Source organism: Protopterus annectens, chromosome 2.part2 (genome assembly GCF_019279795.1).
Source record: "Protopterus annectens isolate FY-2018-M chromosome 2.part2, PAN1.0, whole genome shotgun sequence".
Lineage (NCBI taxonomy): Eukaryota > Metazoa > Chordata > Ceratodontiformes > Protopteridae > Protopterus > Protopterus annectens.
This window is the reverse complement of record NC_056730.1, coordinates 34,978,246-35,000,430: the sequence shown is the minus strand read 5'-3', so window position 1 is coordinate 35,000,430 and position 22,185 is coordinate 34,978,246. Positions and strand designations below refer to the sequence as shown.

Genomic DNA, 22,185 nt, shown 5'->3' with positions numbered 1-22,185 from the left:
GGCTTCATCGTTGGCTTTGGACCTTGGATGCCTATCTTCTTCCTTGTCCTTGCGTTTTTTGTAAATTCCGGTTGTCGGCTGATCTGACCGCATTATATAGTTAAATATTCGGCCAAAGTAATGGAATGCAAAATCGGACAGATGCTTGATAGTGTGTTGGTTGAATCTAGCACAAAACCGACAACTAGCAACGTTATGATCCGGGCCTAGGCAAGGAATACAGTAAGAGTGAAAATCCTTATGAGGTATTTGCTTCCCACAAGAAATACAATTGTTAACTTTTTCTGACATCAGTCTGGAGCAAGAAAAAAGTTTCCCCAACGGGGTACTTAGCTTTAATGAAGACTTCGGTTCTGAAATTCGTATTTGAAAATCTCAGGAGTCGGCCGACCGGCACTTGCGAACTGCTTTTGCTTCGGGCACCGCGCGGCAAGAAAGACTGAAGAAAATGGTGTCGGCTGCATCTTTTATACCCCTGGCGCACTGACGTCAGGGAAGAGGCAACAGCAACCAACGCCGGACCTAGACTTTGGAATTCTGGCCGACTGCGGGTAGCCTGCCAGCAGGATAACCCAAGAGTAATGACTGCAACAATGAAACACGATGAACATCTGCTTCTGCATCCGCTCCTCAGCAAGAAAGACTGATGTAATGGCGTCGGCTGCCTGTTTTTATACCACAGATGACCTAACGTCAGTCCTGGAGTGACGCAACCGACGCAGAAATACTAAGCGTCTGGTATTCGTGCCGACTGAGGGCTACCGCTAGCAGGATAACCCAAGAGTGAGGACTGCAACAGTGAAACACGGAGAACATCCTATGAATATTTAACTACATCAAATGACCACTCAGTTAACAATACTGACTTAAGCCTACGTAGGTGAGACATGATGGCTATTCCGAAGGTTTTGTTTGGAGGCAATATTCTGTATGACAAGAGGAAGCTTAAACCATTGTTTTGCTATGTAGATATTATAGCCAGTGTCTTCTTCAATCTGATGTCTAGACTGAATTATACTAAAGTGCCCCTCTTTTAAAACAGGTTTTAGGAAATGAATTAAGTGTTTTATAAATGAGTCATGTGATTTTTTAAAATAACATAAATGTTCAACAGTTATGTGTGCGTTTTAAACACTTTGACAAAGCAATTGTTGCTCGTTGTTTTAATAAAAACATTTTTCATGGTTCCTGAGTGGTTCATTATTTCTTGGATATTTCTAAGAATGGGCTGTGGTCTAGAACCCTGTGGTTCCTTTAAATATGAATTTAATACTTCATTAACAGAACCACCTGGCAAAAAGATGCTATATAGCACCTGTACACGTCCTGCAGTCCATCTGCTCTGCCAGGTTAACACAGAGCTTTTTCCTTTTAGACTGGTCTTCTATGGAGATTTGCTTTTCAAGCAAGTCCTCATATTTTGAATCCAGATCAATATTTAGTTACCATTTACATTTTATTGGCCAGTTTAGTCCCACTTGGCCTATGGCCTGTGTGTTCAGAAGACAAGATGTGCTATTTATTTATTTACTTATACAGTCTAGGCATATTTTGTCCAGAACACATAATCATTTCCTGTATTATTTTTAACCAACGGGATATTTAATAATCACTTTAGTTACTACATACTTAGGCACAAGGAACCCTTGATTTCAAAAGACAGCAGCTTATGCTGTGCTACAGCATCATTACTAGATCACAAATCCAATCACCTTGAATACAGTGTATACCCACTTTGGCTTCTTGACATGAGAGACAAGTGTGCTACCTGGTGAGATACCAACACTGATCCTCCACAACTACTGTAACACTTTTTGAGTGAAAAGGACGACCAAAAAGGAGAGATTTATCCAAATGTCCAAAGGCGTAATTAGGTATTCAAATTAATATCATATAGCCACTCGGGTGTAGCTGCTCTAAAACTGCCACCTGAGGTATTGTACGTGTTTCTGAAAGAACGGAAACCCACTGTGTCAGTTGTATGGACTCTGAACTCATCTTTAGTGAAACATCAAATACAGCTTTACCAAGATCCTCCATTTGTTTGATAATATAGCGTAAATTCAGCTGTGCCTCCTGCAAGAAAAGGAAAAGAGTTTAAATGACAAAAAAAAAAACATTATTTTCACGTTTTGTGTTTAGTCTCTCAACAACTGCTAATGGGACACCACAACCCCAAGTAAAAATGAAGAAAAAAAAAAGGATGATGATAATGATGATTCAATATAATTTCAGGATTGAGTTTCATTATTATGACAGGGAGCCTGACAGAACAGTACTGTATCAAACCTTATACTACACTTGATCAGCATGAAGATTCTGACAGCTGGTGTGATGCCGGACCTATTTCAGATTATAGCTCCAGTACAGTAGTGCCTGTTACCAAACTTTCAAACAGGAAACAGGGCTCCTTGAAGACTCCATTCACAAAGTGGTCCCTGTGGAGCTAATGGCAGGGTATCAACTTCAAATGCTAGCCAGCTCTGCAAAACATCTTCCAACCTGGGTATGAATGATGAGATTGCAAGGAGGTCTAACTAGTCTGCTTTAGGACCTGAATGTATCCTTTTATGAAAGACAATTTTCTAGAGGACCATTTCAAATTAAGTTTTCACATGGCTAACAGTTCCTTTGAGAAAGGCATCTTCCCAGAGGCAGACACCATGGACAGACAACTCGCATCATCCTCACTACACCCTACAGGTGATGAAATTTGCCCAGAATATGCCAGATCATCGTCTTGTACTTTACAATTTGAGGAAGGTACAAGTGTTGATTCTTTTTCACATTTTTAAAAGGAATCTGCCGAGAACATGAGGGTTTCTCTGCATTTTTAAACTAAACAGCAGCTTTCTGAATGAAATGAAAATATTATTGTTATTTTCTTGTAATTCATACAGACAAGTCTCAGCTGTCCGGAGGACCATATCTGATCCTCATGAGAGTCTGTGTCAGATGTACAACTCTTGCATTTTCATACAAGATGGTCAATGGATGTCAGCCCTACCAACATCCAACATCCAACCTTCAGATGTCCTGACCACAGCAGTAAGGAAATGAGTGTATCTAAACCACACGCAATCTCTGAGCATGAACAAGCTCAGAAACAAAGCCTAGTGTAGAGATTATTTTCATATGGGGGTATTTTAATTCAACAATCTGGTAGGAAATCAGCAGATTTTCATTACATTTTTTTCTCAGAATTTATTTTTCCATAAACACTTGCTCTCCCAGACGTTTTAATGAAATTCCAATTCTAGACACCTGATGGGGGAGGTAGTTCTTTCTTGGAGTAGGTGGATGAACCAAACTCAACTGCCTGCGAAGGAGGGGCTCAACCGAGTACATATCTTGTATGCTCCATCAATTTTATCTTTACCAATTTAATTTTTTAACAATATCCTCTTAAATTTTTTCCTTATGAGAATATTTAACTTTTTCAACTTTTTGGAAAAAGGAAACAAAGTAGGAGTGACAGAAGTAGAAATTCTTTCTTAACTAATATTTTCTTGTTAAAAGAAGAGTGACAACACAGACTTATACCAAGTTCTTCTCTAAGCACAAGTGATGGTCTTTGAGGAACTTGATGGCCTCAAATGCATTAGCTGGGGACTTTTTGGAGGAAATATTTTATTCACCAAAAAGACGAAGGCTTTCACTTTCTTTTTTGAAGAAAATCAGACTTTTGGAAAATAACACTGCTTAAAAGAAATCTATGCGTTAATAAACCACTGAAATGACATTGTTTAGTCTGGGGGCAAAAAAACAAGTCAAGTCAAACTGCACACTTCTTTTACAGTCAACTTATCCTGTAATGGACACTGTGTGACGAAGCAATTAGGCACAGACAGGCATGACTGACTGCCGAAATAGTTTAACCAGGAAAGTGACATATGCCTTAGGATTACTTCCAAATGATATACATGATTTTCTGTAGCAATTAACCTGGCTGATGTATACATGTAAATCAGAAATACCACAGTCGTGCACAACAAAGTAAGAAACAACTTTTTTTTAAAACAAAGCTAAAAAGTTGTGGAAAGTTATAAAACAAATCAAAGACACAGCTTTCTGTTCACAATGATGGTGTTCCTTAGAATTGTGTTTAACTTACTTTAAGTAAGGTTGCTTCTGTAGTCTTAAATGCAATGGATTCAGTGGTTTAGGAGATTTCTTTGCATGACTAAAATGCTCACCTGTACTTATGTAAGGTAGTTCATCAAAAAGCATAAACAAATACATTTACAAATAATTTTAATGAAACAAATAATGTAAATTAGAACAGAATCTAGTTACAGTCAATCTGTACTTAACAAGTCCAATATATTTTCATGTGAGAACATGGAATGTGTTACAGTTCAGCTTTGTTTATACAAAGCACTTCCACTTCCTGTTACAATGTGCAACTCAAATATCAATTTTCCAGTTTCACTCGATTCTTGGGTCAAGTATTCATCAGCAGAATGTCTCATTACAGGTCGTAACTAAAAAATCAATTTTTTTGCTAGACCTCCTGCAAACAAAAGAAAAGATGGTTAAACAGATGGTTTTGCATTTTGTTTATTTTATTAATCCTTAACAATCCAGTACATAATTCTTCTAGCAGGGTTCCTACCACTCAGATTTCTTCTCATCGTCAGCACTCAATTAAGTTACTCTGGCTAAATGCTTACTTAATAAAGTGTAAACCCCTTTAGTCACTGCACTCTCCAAGCTCAGTCTCAGCTCGTCAGAGTGAAAATCTAATTTACTAGCTTGCTTAGAAGGTAATCATTAATATAACCTCACTGCATACAATTTTTCTCAAAGATAATAACCTTATAACTGGGTTATTTTGTATAGCCTTCCAACTCCTGATCCCATACATTTCTAGAGTAAGACTCGTAAGTCGCTACTCTTTCTCTTTTCCACCATCACCAAAATGAATACCAGTTAAACAAAGGTTGTAAACTAACAGGTAAGATGACATATAGAAATAAAAGATTCTTACACCCAGTTCTATCGACTACATAATAGTGAGCAAGTTAAGTGCTTAGAAACAGGACATTCTTAACCTTGTATCTTGCCTGGCCTTGACTACTCAGAAATGCATCACCCAGCAGATAGGTTCACAGGTTAATAAGCAAGTACTTGGCCAGCTGCCCTTGCAGGCCATTTTAAGCCTTGTCAACTTCCCTTTTGGTGCTCGAATCAGCCTATCCTATTTGGTGTTAGATTGGCCTTACCTATGCTATGGTTAATAACTGTATACTACCCACAGTGAAAAAATAACTGGAATCATACCACAGATAATTTGAGGGAACCCATGGATGGAATAAAGCATTTAGGAGCTGCCTCCCTCCAAACCATTCTGCTGATGATGCAGAAGAAGGCTAGATCCCTGGACTGATTATTTCTGATGCCATTTAATTTGCTGATGTGCAGTAGACCCATCAGTAATGGGTCAGAGCCTTATAGCCAGACACAGGCTACCTTTTAGTAGACTGTATGATAGAGAGTATAGTGCCAGAGCTTTGAGTCAGTCCATGCAGGAAGTACTGTACAGGCCTTGTATCCTTTTAGTAAGGCATCTCTGTGGGTGTTCCAGTTGTTGCATGCTTCTGGAGAGATGCATATCAGAAGGTGCGTCATGTTCAACGACTGGCCTAATGAGTGCTGAGTAAAGGGGGACACTGACATCTCTAGCTCTACACAATCCTTTGTTTAAAAGCTGCTCAATATAAACAGCTTTACTGACCTAAATACACCCATAAAGATTTCAATAGTAAAAAGTCAAGGGCATTCAGAGATCACATGGGCAAGACACTGGTATTTCCTAAGGTGTCATTTGTATATAACATACAGTGGATATAAAAAGTTTACACACCCCTGTTAAAATGCCAGTTTTTTGTGATATAAAAAATTAGACCATAATAAGTAATTTCAAAACTTTTCTCACCTTTAATGTGACCTATAACCTGTACAATTCAATTGAAAAACAAACATCTGTTAGGGGAAAAATATATAAAATAAAAAAACGTATAACACGCTGATTGCATAAGTGTGCACACCCTTAAACTAAAACTTTGTTGTGTGTGCACACCCTTAAACTAAATACTTTGTTGAAGCACCTTTTGATTTAATTACAGCATCCAGTCTTCTTGAGTACACACCTGCCATCAATTTATCTGGAATGTCTTCTCTAACTAGTACCTGGGGAATACTGTCTGGACCCTCTGAGATAAGGATTCACAGTTCAGCTTTTTCTGTGGTTCTTCAGTTACAAGATCCTCCAGCAGGGTCCCTGTAGAGGGCATCAGATGGAATTGGACTTACCAGTGGTTCTGAAACCTGGATGAGGGGTGGGGTACGTCAGAATCTGAAACTGCCAACTGAGTCTCTGGCCTAGGTCTTTTAACAGTTTTTTTTTTTAAGTGGTAGAGGTACATCAAGGGAAGTGGGATCCAACATCTTGGAGTGGACCAATCGTTTCAGACATTGGGTCTCTAAAATAATATTGAGCAAACAGAAAAGTACAGTTTTGTACCTACCATAAATGTAGATGTTCGAGTGCTAATACAGCTGCAGTCATAACAGATGGGTTCTCCTGCCGTCAGGCGGGTCCTCGGTCGGCCGAATTCCAAAGTCTAGGTCCGGCGTCGGTTGTTGTCGCTTCTTCCCTGACATCAGTGCGACAGGGGTATAAAAGAACCAGCCGACGCCATTTTCTTCAGTTTTTCTTGCCCCAGATGTCAGGTGCCCCCAGAAGGAAGGCAATACATAAATTGATGTAATAATGCAGTGCAATGTAATCAAAAATAGTAGTTGCAAGCAAATACACCATAAATGAATACCCCAATCAAGTTGTATGAGGAGGTGTTAGCCAATAGGCCTGTCCCAAGAGGGAAGGAGGGAGGGAAACCTGGACTGCAGCTGTATTAGCACTCGAACATCTATATTTATGGTAGGTACAAAACAGTACTATGTTCATCGTGCATACAGCTGCAGTCATAACAGATGGGTAGAATCCCAAAGCTAAAAAAGGGGTGGTAGGCACTAGGTGGAACTAGGAGGAGCCAGGATGCCCTGCAAGACTGCAGTGGCAAAGCCTACTCTAGTTTTGGAGTATAATGGTAGATGGTAGTGCTTGGAGAAGGTATGCACAGAACTCCAAGTGGCTGCTTCCAAAATATCTTTGGTAGGAACTCCTCTGAGGAAAGCTGCAGAGGTAGCTGTGGCCCTTGTGGAGTGAGATCTGATGCCTGCAGGCACAGTTTTACCATGAAAAGAGTAACAAAAGCGTATGCAGTGGGCTATCCATTTTGAGATTGTCTGTTTGGAAATTGGCTTCCCTTGAGCTCCTATAGCATAGGACACAAAGAGTTGTTCTGATTTTCTGAAAGGCTTTGTTCTGTCCAAATAATAACGCAGCTGTCTGTGGATGTCCAAGGAATGTAGTAGTCTCTCCCCTTTGTTTTGAGGATTAGGGTAAAAGGTAGGTAATTGAATAGCCTGATTCAAAGCTACCCTGGATACCACCTTTGGCATAAAGGACGGATTGGTTCGTAAGGAAACTCTGTCCTGATGGAAAATGATGAAAGGCTGCACAGACATAAGGGCTTGTAGTTCCGATACCCTGCGAGCTGAGGTGATAGCCAGAAGGAAGGCTGTTTTCCAGGACAAATATTGCAAATCTGTTGAGGCAGCTGGCTCAAAAGGAGGTAAGGACAGCTTTTCTAAAATGAAATTGAGGTCCCAAGCAGGTATTGGTTGTTTCCTTGGGGGTTTTATATTCTTAGCCCCTCTGAGGAACTGTCTTAAGAGGGGATGAGAGAATAAAGGAGGATCAGTGTTGTATTCTGCCGAAATGGCTGAGGCATGGATTTTGATGGAGGAGAATGAAAGTCCACTGCTTAGCAGCTCAGCTAGATACTGTAATATTTGAGGTAAATTCAGTATTCCAGGATTCTGGCCCTTTTTCTCATTCCAGGCACAAAATCACTTCCATTTTACGGAGTAAGCTTTCCTAGTAGAAGGCCTTCTGGCCTCCAAAATGACATCCTGCACCTCCTTGGAGAGTAGGGTCTGTTGTGAAGTTAAGGAATCTTCCATGCGGCCAGACTGAGTGTTTTCAGCTGACTGTGAAGAGTTTTGAAGCTGTGCTGAGTCAGAAGAAGAGGCATTAGAGGTAGGGTCCAAGGTGGGGAATGCGTCAGGCTCCTCAGGAGTGGGTACCAGTGCTGTCTTGGCCAGTCTGGAGCAATGAGAATCATCTTTGGTCTGTCTGCTTTGGTTTTTAATAGAACTTTGGGCAGCAGAGGAAGAGGTGGAAAGGCATAAACTGTCATTGTTGTCCAACTGAAAGAGAGAGCGTCCACTCTCCAGGCCTGTGGATGAAAAGTCCTTGAGCAGAATTTTGTCAATTGGTGATTTTTGTGGGGGGCAAAGAGATCTATGTCTGGCCTTCCCCATGCTTGAATTATTTCTGTAAAAACTTGAGGGTGCAACTTCCATTCGTGTGGGTCTGTCATATTTCTGCTTAGGTTGTCTGCCAGCGTGTTTTCCTTGTCTGGCAAGTACTGTACTTGAAGTTCGATTTGTAATTCCAGAGCCATGTTCCAAAGTGACATGGCCAGCCTGCATAGGGGGTAAGAATGGGTTCCTCCCTGTTTATGTACCACATTACTGTGGTGTTGTCTGTCCTTATCAATAGTTGGCCCGGATGCAGAAGGTCTTTGAAAGCCATAATAGCATTTATTACTGCTAGCATTTCCTTTTGATTGATGTGTAGGTGTTCTTTTTGGGACCATTTGCCCTGAATGCACCGATCTGTCATGTGCGCCCCCCAGGCGTAGTCCGAGGCGTCTGTTGAGATGACTTGATTTGCTTGAGGCTTGCAGAATGGGAGACCTGTGTTTCTTTGGCATGCTTGAGCCCACCACAGAAATTCCTTTTGAAGACATGGAATCAGTGGCATTATTGTTTCCAAATTGTGGCTGTGTTGAGACCATAGGTTTTTCAGGTACCACTGAAGTTTCCTCATATGCAGCTTTGCACATGGGATTAGTAGGATGCAAGATGCCATGAATCCCAGAGCCTGCAGGATTTTCCTTGCAGTCAGCCTGGTGAAATTTGCTAGTTTTCTGAAGTATTGAGTTAGCTGCCCCTGCTTCTCTGGCGTGAGGTGGGCCATCTGGGTGTTTGTGTCCAAGTTGGCACCCAGGAAAATTATTTTTTGTAAGGGTATTAGCCTTGATTTCTTTTTGTTGACTGTGTACCCCAGAGAATTCAACAACATTATTACAAAAGCCAGATGTTTCAGAAGTATGTGCTTGCTGTCCGCTTGGATCAGGCAGTCGTCCAAATATGGGTATATTTGTATCCCTTGAAGTCTGCAGTAGGCAATTACTGATGCCAGGCATTTCGTGAATACTCTGGGCGCAGTAGATAAGCCAAAGGGCAATGCAGAGAATTGATAATGGGTTGAACCTGCAAGAAATCTGTGGTATCTTCTGCAATTTTGTCTCATTGGGACATGCAGGTATGCCTCCTTGAGGTCCAATGTTACCAGCCAAGACTCCTTGCCCAGCATGGGAAGAAGCTGCTGTAATGTGAGCATCTTGAATTTTGGCACGAGTAAAAATGTGTTTAGGATGGATAGCTCCAAAATAGGTCTCCAATCTTTTCCCTTCCTTGGTACCAGGAATAGTCTGGAAGAAAAACCTTGACCTTGTTCTTGAGTAGGTACCTCTTGAATAGCTTTCATGTCCATGAGATCTGAAATTTGTCTTTGTGCCTCTGCCCTTTGATTGTGTGGCAGGTTTGGCATGCCTCTCTTTTGTGGAAGGGTGTGAAAATGGAATCTGTAGCCTCTGTTTATAATGTCCAGGATCCATTTGTCTTTTGTGACAATATGCCAATTTTTCGAAAATAATGCCAGTTTTCCGCCTAAGGGTGCTGCCATTTGAGCCTTGCTTGGCATGCAAAGGGGAAAGTCATTGGGTTTGCTTTCTGAATGGCTGTGAACTATCCTCACCACCTCTTTGTGTAGGAGCTTGCCATTGTCTGCCTCTAAATGATCCTTGAGCTTGCCCCCTGCCCCTCGGGTGCATGTATCTACCTCTTTGGGCTCTGTCCGCAGCTGGAAAGGACCAGTTTTTGGAAGGCCAATTTCTACTGAAACGTGGAGGTTGTACCTGTAGAAAATCCTTCACTGTCTGCATTGATTTAGCCTTTTCCTCCATTTTCTTTAATACTTCCTCAGCTTTAACACCAAATAATACATCTTTTTGTAGAGGGGCATCTAGTAATTTAGCTTTGACATGATCTGGTAAGGTTTGCTCCTTGAGCCAGGCATGTCTACGTATGACTGATCCTGTAACAGCAGCTCTACATGAGGCCTCTAGAGCATCAAAACCACATTGCAAGGTATGTTTACCCACTTTTTCTGCACTATGCATTAAATCCTGCAACTCCTTCAAGTCTGGTTGTTCAGGTTGTGACATTTTGCTTCTCAACTGTGATAACAGAAACTGTTGGCACTTTAACATATGGAACTGGCAGTTTAATGCCCTCATGGTTAAGGTGGCCGAGGTGTATACCTTTTTTCCCCACCTTTCTAAAGCTCTGGAATCTCTCTCTGAAGTTAATGGATTTTTAGCAGTGGAGGCATTAATTCCCTTGGGGCCCTGTGAGATGGTTTCTGGGTCAGCCGCATGGCTTTTGTATAAGAATTAGTGAGAGTCAGGAACCCGGTAGTACCTGTCAGGCTTGACTGGGGCTGGAAGTAAAGAGTCTGGGTTAAGAAAGGCCTCCGAATACACATCATCTAGTATGTCTAAGACAGGAGGTATAGCCAGACGCCTGTGCTGAGGGAGCAAGAGAAAATCCCTAAGCCTTTTCTTGGAGTCTGAGTACTCTTGGCCTTCCCAGTGGAAGTGTTCCCTCAAGGTATGCAAGGTTTCCCCAAAAGAGTAATCCTCAGGGGGGGAGACAGAGGGAATGGACTCCTCTGCATCAGAATCTTCAAAAGGGGAGTAAGAATGTTCCTGTTCATCAGAGTGCTCTGAAATAATGGAGGCCTGATCTGAGGAGGGGGATTCTTCCTCCACTCTGGGCCTTTTGTCCGGAGGGGGTTGAGAACCCCTGATAAGAGTAATTAAATCCTCAGCCATTTTAAGCATCTGTTTTTAGGCATGGGGCCTGGAGAAGAGCCCGGTGTAGCTTGTCTCTTAGAATGAATGGCTGCTTTAGACTTAGTGAAAGCCTTGATGGAAAAAGAAGAGGAAGGCCTGAAGACACCTTGAGAGGAGGCAGACCTGTACACATAGAGTGGCTTCGGTATCTGTAGTCGGGGTGTGGGCCGAGGAGCCTGCGACCTCGGGCACAGGAGATACCGCCAATGAAGTGTCGTCGGTAGACAGGGGCTGCGTGGGCGCCTCGCTGAGAACCGGACCACCTGAAGTCGGCTTTGGCGTGGTGTCGGTAGAGGCCGCGGACCTCGTGTGTTGGTCCTTATCTTTGCGTCTTTTAGTCAAAACTGGAGTCGGAGTATCCGATGACATAATGTAGTTAAATTTTTTGCCAAAATAGTGCTGGGCGAACTCCGCCCGACGCTTAATGGTGCGTTTGTTGAATGTAGCACAAAAACGACAGGCCGAGACATCGTGGTCTGGGCCTAAGCAAGGAATGCAGAGGGAATGAAAATCCTTACGCGTTTTTTGCTTCCCACATGAAATACAATTATTAACTTTGTCTGACATCGGTCTGAGGCAAGAAAAGTTTCCCCAACAGGGTACTTAGCTTTCAAGAAGACTTTGGTTGCAAAATTTTCGTAATTTCAGGAGCTGGCCGACCGGCACTTACGAACTGCTTCTGCTTCGGGCACCGCACGGCAAGAAAGACTGAAGAAAATGGCATCGGCTGGTTCTTTTATATCCCTGTCGCACTGACGTTAGGGAAGAAGCGACAACAACTGACGCCGGACCTAGACTTTGGAATTCGGCCGACCGAGGACCTGCCTGACAGCAGGAGAACCCATCTGTTATGACTGCAGCTATATGCACGATGAACATCAGGGTTGTGATGTCTTGGGTACAAATGATTGGCAAATGGAACAGGCCTTGTAGTCATGCTCCACTCCTAAGTAGAAGAGACACTGGGTGTACAGTTCTTTGCAGGGGCTTTGCCTACCACATTCACACTTACCCCTCCAAGTTGAGATCTAATACCAATAAGCAAGACAATTTAAAAAGGTAAAGGAAGATTCCTCAATGTAGCAATTATCTGTTTACTCAAAGCAATGGTACCAATGATCAAAATGGCAATCAGTCCAACCGATATACATCACTTGCATTCAGGCTGGCAGTGAGATAGTCTGAGGAACTGCACTCATACGTCTGCCTATACACCCCAATGCATAGGAGCTGAGGTCACACGGACGTACAAAGGTCCGGCCAGACATCAGTAGTGATAACCCAATGATTAGGAATACTGCAACAGTGATTTCAGTCAGGACATAAATTTGCATCAACAACTGGTCTTTTTTGCTCCAAATGATGTTTTCAAATGTTGGAGACCACAAAAGAACTTACAAGTAACAGCCTCTAATACTGTCTGAGAAAGGAACTAGATTGAGAACATCCTTACAAAGCAGAGTGGCCAATTTAGCAGGAACCTAGAAAGGGAGAAGGAAGATGAAGAGGCAAATTCCAGGAATGATCTTTCTCCAGCAGTCATATGCTCCATTCCCACGATAACAGCAGAAATAACACTGCTGTACCTCCAAAATTACCCACTACTACTTCCTAGACCAATAAAAGCTAGCCAGGTAGACTTCAAATCACTTGAAAGATGCAGAATTTGTTGAGGGGAGTTTTCTTTTTTTTTCGATAATCATTTTTATTGTTTTTCAAAATCATAATACAAACCACACACTATTGACATTATATACAGAATTGCTTCCAATGGTTAACTTCACAACATGTATCATCATGTCTTAACAATAGATCTAGCACTAATCAGGGAAAAAGAAAGAAAAAAAAACACAAAAGAAAATTAAGTAACAAACCAAAGCCAACAATCTGTAATATTTCTACGTCCTCTATCTAATCTAAGATTGATTTTGTTCTCCTACTATATATCCTGAGAGAAAGTGGATAGGAACCTCTAGGCCAACACAATGTTGAAAATTTGCTCCCATATTTTTATACTGTTTATACTTTTCTTGTTGTTACTAATTAATAACTTATGCGCTAAAATATGCCTCATCGCTAACAATCTGAAATTATCCCACGATGTCTGGGCTGGGTTCAACCAATTTGTGGCTATGTATAATTTCATTAGTAAACAGATATTCATAATTACGATCCTCCTTGATTTATCTAAATTCTCCGGGGGAATGTGGAGAATCATAAATTCCCAGGAGAGTGTTGAGTTTTGGTAACCCATTTTTTGTAACTGCAATTTTAATGAGTTCCACAATTTATAGATGCACTTGCAACTCCAGAACATGTGTAGCAGATCCGCTGTCTGATCTAAACACTGTGGACATTTGGGTGAGTTCTTCTAATCAAATTTATGAAGAGTGAGACGAGTATAATAAGCGTTATTAAATATCATCAGTTGAGTAAAGACCAGTTTTTGAAGTGATACTGACTTCAATGTTAAGCTAAACGCCCCCAATATCTTACTGTCATCTATCAATACCAATTTCTCTTTCCAATATTTCGATAAAAGAATATAATTATTGTATTTCCTCTCTTTTATCACTTTATAAGCTGAGGTTATGTATTTTCTGTCTTGTAACAGGGCTTCCCACAGATTACGAGTAATAACTAGGTCCTCTTCTTTAATTTCAGAGTTACTAAAATAATTTATAGCCAGATCTTTTAGCTGCCTCATTATAATTAAATAAGAAATGGGAAGATTCATCTCTTTTAAGATATCATGTACTGCTACTCCTAGGAAGGGGTATAAATCAAGCACAGTTAAATCCTTAATAAGGGGGAATTTCTTTAAATCTATCAGATGAGTACCAATAGTCATGTTTGGATTCCCATGAAACGGTTGAAAAACCATCATATAGTTTAGTAAGTTTAGAGAGGCAAACAGAGTTTGAATTCCCGTTACATACTTCTTAATGTGCTCCATTAGATCATATTTGCTCAGTGTTCGATTATTTAAAAATGGTACCGCTTTAACGTTAATTCCCACTTCGCTTATGCGTTTACAAGTTAGAAGCACCCATTTGGGTATCCATTTTCTAATATTACTGTTCAAGTAAGCCACCCTTAAAATCCTACTAGCCTGAATCACTAAATAGTACATTTCAAAATCCGGTAGATCCAACCCCTATTTTTGGAGCCATCAATTTCTCATATGATATTCTCGTCTTCCTGGGTTCCCAAAGAAATCTCCCCAATCCTATCTGAAACGGTTTAAAAAATGTTTTTGTGATATTGAGTTGTGCAGCTCTAAAAATATATAGCATTCTGGGAAGAACATTCATTTTTATAATCGCTGCTCTTGCCATCATTGGTAACTTCAATTTGCTCCATCTTTTTAGATCCAATGTTATTTGATTTCCAGTTAATTTAATATTATTCATAAAGAAATCTCTGTTTTCCGTTGAGAATGCAACCCCCAGATATTTTATCTTTTCTTCCGTCATTACTTGTCCTATCAATGGTAGCATTGAAAAAGGTGTGGGTGTCTTTAAAGGGAATATTTTGTTTTTTTTGAAATTTAGCTTATAATTAGAAATTCTCTCAAAGTTTTGTATTGCTGTTAGTATTTTTTCAGTATCAGAAACCGGTGTGGTACAGTACATATTTAAATCATCTGCAAAGGCAGCCATCTTAATCTTTGTCCCAAGAAGTACTGGAGAGTTATAAAAGACATTTTGCTTAATGTGTAGAAATAAGGGCTCCAGATACAGATTAAATAAAATGGGAGATAATGGGCATCCCTGGCGAGTACCATTTTTGTTTTGTATCCTTTTAGAGCATTCGTGATTTATAGATAAATTTGTATATGCATTATTGTATAATTTCCTTAACGTTGAAATAAACTCCTGAGGTATATTAAAACATGGTAATATATCAAATAGACAAACCAGATTAACTCTATCGAATGCTTTCTGAGCATCGACTATTAGGGCATATATGTTCATATTTTTATATTTCGCATAAGAAATTAGTGTATGAAGTGTTAATGTATTGTCCGTGGTCTGTCTCCCATCTATAAACCCCGCCTGTTCTTCCGATATTATTAAATTTATTACTTTTTTCAGTCTACTAGCCAGAATGGATGTCATGATTTTCATGTCAATATTCAGAAGTGAAATGGGCCTGTAGTTATCTGGATGTTTGGAATCACTATTCTCCTTCAATATCAAGATTGTCCTTGAGGCATTGAAATGAGGATCCTTACTCCCATTCAGAATAATATAATTAAAAGTCTGTGAAAGTACACTACTCAGAATCTCACTAAAGGTTTTGTAAAATTCCGAGGTCAGACCATCAGGCCCTGGGGCTTTATGGGGCTTCAGCTTCTTAATTGACTCTAAAACCTCCTCAACTGTAATCGGTTTAGTTAACCCTCTATGATAGTCCTTGTCAATACTAGGGAAAATGATTTTCTGAAGGAAATCTTTTCTCTTTATCTTGCAAATGTGTTTGCTGCTCACCATAAATCTGATTAAAGATTAGTTCAAATGTCTTCATGATATCTGCCTTGTCAGTATATATAGTATTGTTATGATTTATTTCAGTAATTAATCGTGCTGATTTCGTCTGATTAATAATACGGGCTAAAGCTTTCGAGGGAGTTTGAATATGATTTGCATATTTTACTAAACTTCTTTGTTCATACAGTGTCAATTTCCTATTATGTAGTAGAAACAGCTCTTTCTGACATCTTAATAGCTCAGTTTCTGTCTGTTTATTATAGTTCTTCATCAACTCTTGGTCCAATAGTTGTATTTTGGTTTCCAGATCCCTTTGTTCCTTATTTTGTAATTTTTTTATAATATGTAGCTTTTTGAATAAATAATCCTCTTACCAACGTTTTAGTTGTAGCCCATTCTATATCTATTGGGTGACTATTTCGGGGAATATTGTATAATAACTGTTTAAGTGTCTCCTTAACTTCTTTTAATATATCCTCTTTGGTCAATAAGTATGGGTTTAAGGTCCAATTATATCCATGATGTCTTTTAGTATTCATTATTATTGGTATTTAGAGTTAAGGTTATCTTAGAATGGTCTGAGAGTTGCCTAGCCTGATTAGAAACCCTGGGGTCGACTGAAATCAATACTTCTGAAATTTAAAAAAAGTAAATTCTCGACCACATTTTATGGCAGCTAGAGTAAAAAGTAAAGTTCTCTGCCTTTGCTTGTAAGTGTGTGTGTTTAAAAGGGTCATACAGTTTGAAATCAGTTTTCAGTTCTTTCAACGCTACCATTGCCTGCTTATTAAAACCTGTAGAAGCCCCTAACTTATCAAATTTAGGATCTTGGTATGAGTTCCAGTCACCCCCCATCACTATATAGCAATTATTATATGACTGTAAAATGGGATAAATTGACGTCACAAAATGATGTTGGTTCACATTAGGGGCATATACACACATAAGCACTATAGGTTTATCATAACAGTTGGATTTAAGCACCACCAAACACCATCTGCCTTCTTGATCTGTTTTAATATCCAAAATTTCTCCTTGAAAGTGATTCTTAATTATGATTGCAACGCCTGCACTGTTCGATGTCCCTTCCGCCGCTACAATCTTCCTAATCCATTTCTTATCCTTCATTGTCTCCCACTGGTCATTAGTCAAATGCGTTTCTTGTAATAAGATAAAACCTGCTATTGATTTAAAAAATAGATGCAAAAACAGCTTCCTTTTTTTCATGTTCTGGAGTCCTTTGACATTCTAAGATTCTATTATCCACATTCAAAGCTACTTAAACATGTACATCGATATCTAGTTTTTTTTTTGACCATCTTAGATGAACAAGTGTTGGCATATCGTAAATTATTTGGAAGTAAAGCTGCCATCCCATCCCTACCCAGTGCCTATCCACTCTTCGTCCGGACCAGGATGAACATAGGCTTTTCACATTACTTGGAACCCTCCGAGTAACTAATCTACTAAATCTACTAATTAACAATACTATGTCATGCAAAAAACCTACACCAACTACGTCTACGTCTACAAAGCCTAACCCAGACATTCCCTACTAAACACTGCTTACAAGAAACTACAGCTCTGTACATATTTTTCCCAGTATACATATAAACTAATTGTGTTTGAAATTCCAAATAGTTCACTTCTATCAGCCTTTATGTTCAACATTAGCATACTAGCATTATACTTCCTTGTTCTAATCTATACCATTTAGACTATTAGTTAACATAATAAGCACACAGTTGTTATACATTTTTGTTTAACTGATCTGACTATTATAGTCTGCTGTATTCCTCCAGAGCAATCTTACAAAGTTATATGCTGACATTTAAAAGTCAATGCAGTTAAAAATAAAACTATAGTTGTACATTCACTTGATATAACAATCAGTAAAAAAGAGAAAAATAAAGAGTTTAAAAAATCAGAAAGAGAGCACACACAAAAAAGAAGAGAGAAAGATGCAGTAATTTACACATCTAGAAACATATTATTTTGTGTTCTTTATTGTTGTCATCACACTTTTTACCCCTATTAATCTAAGCGTGCTTACATCAATATCTAGTTGCAGATTATAAACTCTCTCTAAAAGGAAGGAATATAAGAGATAAAGAATAATTAAATAGAAAGAAAAAGGACCAGAATAGAGAGAAAGAAAGAAAGAAAGAAAGAAAGAAAGAAAGAAAAAAAAAGAAACAGAAAAAAACTACAGTACCTTAATCTGCCACTATACCTTACAATCTCCTTGTTTAGCAATCAAGACACTCGGTCAGCATTTACCTGACCCACTCTGGCTTCATTGAACATCCTGCAGTCTTTTTACACTTAATTAAGTCCAGAAACAACTTCGTTTTGTTTCTCCAGCAGCTCTTCTTGCTTCCCAGCAATTGGATCAGTTAGGGCAGTCCTACTTCTTTGCTTCGTGCTCGCGACGGGGGAACTAATTCGCGAACGGACCTCCTGGCTGTACCACACTGAAATTGGACCCCTGCTTCCTCTAACAGACTTCCTGATGCCTCGAGGGTTATAAGCGCTCACTACAGTCATAAAACTTTGTGGAATCTTCGTGTTTCGGCTGAGAAAACGAGATGAAGAGATAAAAAAGAGATTTTCCAGGCCTGCTGCAAAAAAACAGAACAGACAAAGGATTTCAAAGGCTCGGATCATCGTAAATAAAGAAACCCATTCACGCTGATGTTAAAGAAATCCTAGATGGACAGTTCACATTTCTGATGATGGTAGAGCCTTGAACAGCTTCAAAAAGGTGGGTCTTGCTTCTTTTTTCGTATTTACAGAGTACTTAATGCCATCAACAGTAAAAATTAAACTATTGGGATATTTCATTTGGAATCTAATATTTTTATCAATCAGAAACTTACAGTATGGAGCCAGCATTTGTCTAGACTGCCTTATTTGTGTTGTAAGTCCTGTGCTATGGAAACTTTATAGTTTTGCCATGTTATAGATCCACCAGATTTTTTAATGGTTAAAAGTATTTTGCTCACATCTTGGTAGTTTAATATTTTGACATACACAGGTCTGGGTGTATTTGAAGCTTGAAAGTCCCTGTATGCTCTATGCGCCCTTTCTATGACAATTTGCTCAACAGCCTCAGAGTCCTTTAGCGGTATTTCAAATATTTGTGTAATGGAAGTGGTCAGATCATTATACTGAATTGATTCTGGGATCCCTCTGATAATTATGTTGTTACGTCTCGATCTTGCTTCCAAGTCCAGAATTTTGTATTGCATCGTCTGAATGTCTGCCTCATGGGACTCAGTTCTTTTAGTGAGCATTATTATGTTGTCTTCATTTGCTGCTATTCTGGTTTCCGCTTTCTCTATTCTTGCAAGAATCCGGTTGCATGTGTCACTAAATGTTTGTGTTTGGGATGTTAGATCATTTAAGGCTTCCTGTATAGGTAGTAATGCAGTTTTAATTTCTTCCATTGTGACCTGTTGATCAGGTTTCGTTGTTGCCCCTGTTTTTGCAGTCTCTTGCTGTTTGATTGTTTTCTGTCTCTTAATTATAGATTCTTTCTCCGGAGACTGTAATGCTGACAGCTTAGTTTTGGTAGTTGTAGTTTCCATATTTTTATCTTCTTTTGACATTTTGCAATGCTGCAGATAAAGTTATTTTCCAAGGAAAAGTTTCAGAAGTGAGGTAGTTCAGTCCTTTGTTTGTTGCTCTGTTCAGAGTCAACCTAACAATCAGTTTCAATCCTGTTATCACCAAGTATTTTCTTTCAATTTTTCTTCCTCGGAAACAAAACTGACTTCTAGTAGTTTAATACTTGCTGCCAATTAGTAGATTAGCTCCAAGTATAAATCCACAGGGTTGATTTTTTCCTCTGGTATTTGGAGAGCTGAAGTACTGCAGTGCTTATAGAATGGCGGCCATCTTTGAATCCGTCGAGAGGGGAGTTTTCTGTTAGCAGGAAAAAAGGTCTGACTGGGTGCCTGAACCTGACTTTGTGGAGGCACTTCATAGGTTCTGAAAAGTTACACACCTATTTTATACTATATCAGCTACAAAGTGGCACTAGCTTTATAGCCTTATAAAGTTGATGGAGAAAGGTGATGTACTGTCCATACCCCTTGTCTACAAGAACCATCTTAACTAGTTTGTTAAACAGATTATTGCTGGTGTAAACAGCATTCCTGAGGGACTTGTAAACTTCAGACAGTAGGCTCAAACTGGAGCATGTTTCCAAAGCACTACTCCACAAAATGCTGTCCTGGATACTGTATTAGCTATGTCAAAACAATACATTAAAGACAGTGTGAGAGCCTACACATAGTCACTCCAGTTACTTGAAAAGCTGTGATTTCACAGCAGAATGAGAAATACTCTAGATGACTTCCTAGATGCCCCCATACAAGGTAAAATGTGCAATATATCTGATAATACACAGGTCATGCATCTACGCAGCAAAGATTATCTTACCCACAAAATCAAGATATGCTCTACCTGGGGCAAAATCATTATGGTACCAGCATATCTACTGATGTTGATGGGTAGTCAGCAACAGAGAAGAGAAAGCAGATGGCTGCTAACCCATAAAGGGCACATCTCAAAGCAGCAGGGCACTTCAGATCTACCAGATGATATTTAGCTAACAGGGTATCTGGGATCCTCCAAATAATTTTATAAATGCAAGTACAATGAAGAGAAGTGACAGCAGACAGAAACATTTTTGGAAGATCTAGTTTTTCAGCCATTCCATTTCTCAACTAAGTTCTTGAAGAGTGGCCTTCTGGCAGGTTCCAGAAAACATTCAAAGGAAGGATTACCAGGGTGGCGAGAATACCAAGTCCACAGGAAGCAGAGAACAATGGAGTTCTGTCAAGGTATGTGCAACATTGTGGAAAATGTCCAAGTAAGCCTCTCAGAAGTACTGAATCTACACATATGTCTGTGTCCTCTCCTCCTCATTCAAGAGTACAGAATGTAGATGTCCGGCAGAATGATGAAGGCTTCTGTGGCTGATGGGGCTGTAATGTCCTGTGAAGCCACACCTTCTGGATGTAAATGACCAGGTTAACTTTATGAACTACTCAGGAAACAAGGAAGGAATGCCAAATGAAGTTTGAAAAGCTCATGGCCTCTTGCCCCTACTCCCCAAGGATTTAACTGATGACAACCATTTGTTTTCAAAATCCTCCGCTACAATAACAACAAAAGCATCTTTTAAGAAACTGCAATCAAGCAATCTCTCTTGCAGCTTGACAGGAAGTTTGCCAGAGCCCAGGAAAGTGAAAAGAATATATGGTCAGTCCTCACAACCTGAAGGAAGCTGAAAAATGGCTCCTTTTAAAGTTTGAGGCATATCACATTGATACAATGTTGATAACTTGTCAGGGAACGTTTGGTGATGAGTGTGGAGCACCTTAATGCACTTGACAACACAACTGACCAGCTGGTATCAAGCAGCCAAGCAGGACACTGAGGCAGGGAATGGAATCCAACCCATTCTGTGAAACAGTGCTTCTGGGAGTTGATGTGCTAATGTTCCTTTTATAATGTCAAATGAGACTGTTTTGTTGATTACACGACCCACTCAATAGAAGATTCTTTAAGTTTTACATCCTCCGTATTGTCCTTTGTTTTTTTTTCTTCAAGTTTGTGGCTTCACAGGAAAGTACTGGAATGTTCCTACCACAAGCTAACTAGTACTTGGCAATGGGTCTATATTAGAACATCGAAATCTCACATTTTGAATATTCTAATATCGACCCCTATTCAGTGAATGCTGAAAATAGCGAAATGACAGAAAACCAAATTTTTTCCTAGGGAAAGAATTTGGTTGTCCATTTCTGTTGTTTCGCTATTTTCAGTGCTATGGTGGAAAGTTACGGGTCGGGTTCAGGTAAGTGTGCGATTGGGTGTGGGTGAGGTGAGTTAGGGTTAGGGCACGGGTTAGGTATGTGTGCAATTGTGTGGACGTGAGGGTTAGGGCGCAGGTTAGGCAACTGTGCAATAGTGACAGACCTTAGGGCTAGGGTTTGGGTTAAGGTAAGTGGATAGTTAGTGGTATTTGTACAGTTTAGTGTAGGGTTAGCTGTAAGATTTTAGGTGTATGTGTGTGGATTGCTGTTTGTTTGGTGTGCTTGTGTTGTATGTGTTTCGGAACAGCAAATTTTTTCCCTAGAAAAAATTCGCTGTTCTGCATGTTCGATGTTGTCAGCATTTGCTGAAAAGGGATCGATGTTAGAACATTCGAAATTGTGAAATTTCGATGTTCTAATATAGACTCCTTGGCAATTTATAATGAATAAAACATGCAGACCCAGACTGTGACTTTGTACACAGGATTGTTTAGTAGATATCCTGTTCCTACTAACTATACAGCTATCCAGTTTCAGGAAATAAAAATGCAGTATGAGTAAACATGCATATTAGCAACACAAATGTTTTTGGTTAATACCACTGCTTTCCATCCATCAATCCATTTTCCGATAACCTACTGTGGGGGATGCAGGAGGCTAACTAAGCAATCAGTGGGAACAAGGCACTGA

General features: G+C 39.7%; 1 protein-coding gene across 2 annotated transcripts in view; it reads right to left on the bottom strand.

Annotated features, from left to right (window-relative positions):
• Positions 1-4,237: 4,237 nt before the first annotated feature.
• The window catches only part of CDK7 (cyclin dependent kinase 7), a 614,495-nt gene continuing 596,547 nt past the window's right edge, over positions 4,238-22,185 (bottom strand). For both annotated transcript variants that reach the window (XM_044063718.1, XM_044063719.1), the window contains one exon: positions 4,238-4,513. In XM_044063718.1, coding sequence (XP_043919653.1) covers positions 4,485-4,513 — 29 coding nt within the window. In that variant the 3' untranslated portion in view covers positions 4,238-4,484. The remainder of the gene's footprint in view (positions 4,514-22,185) is intronic.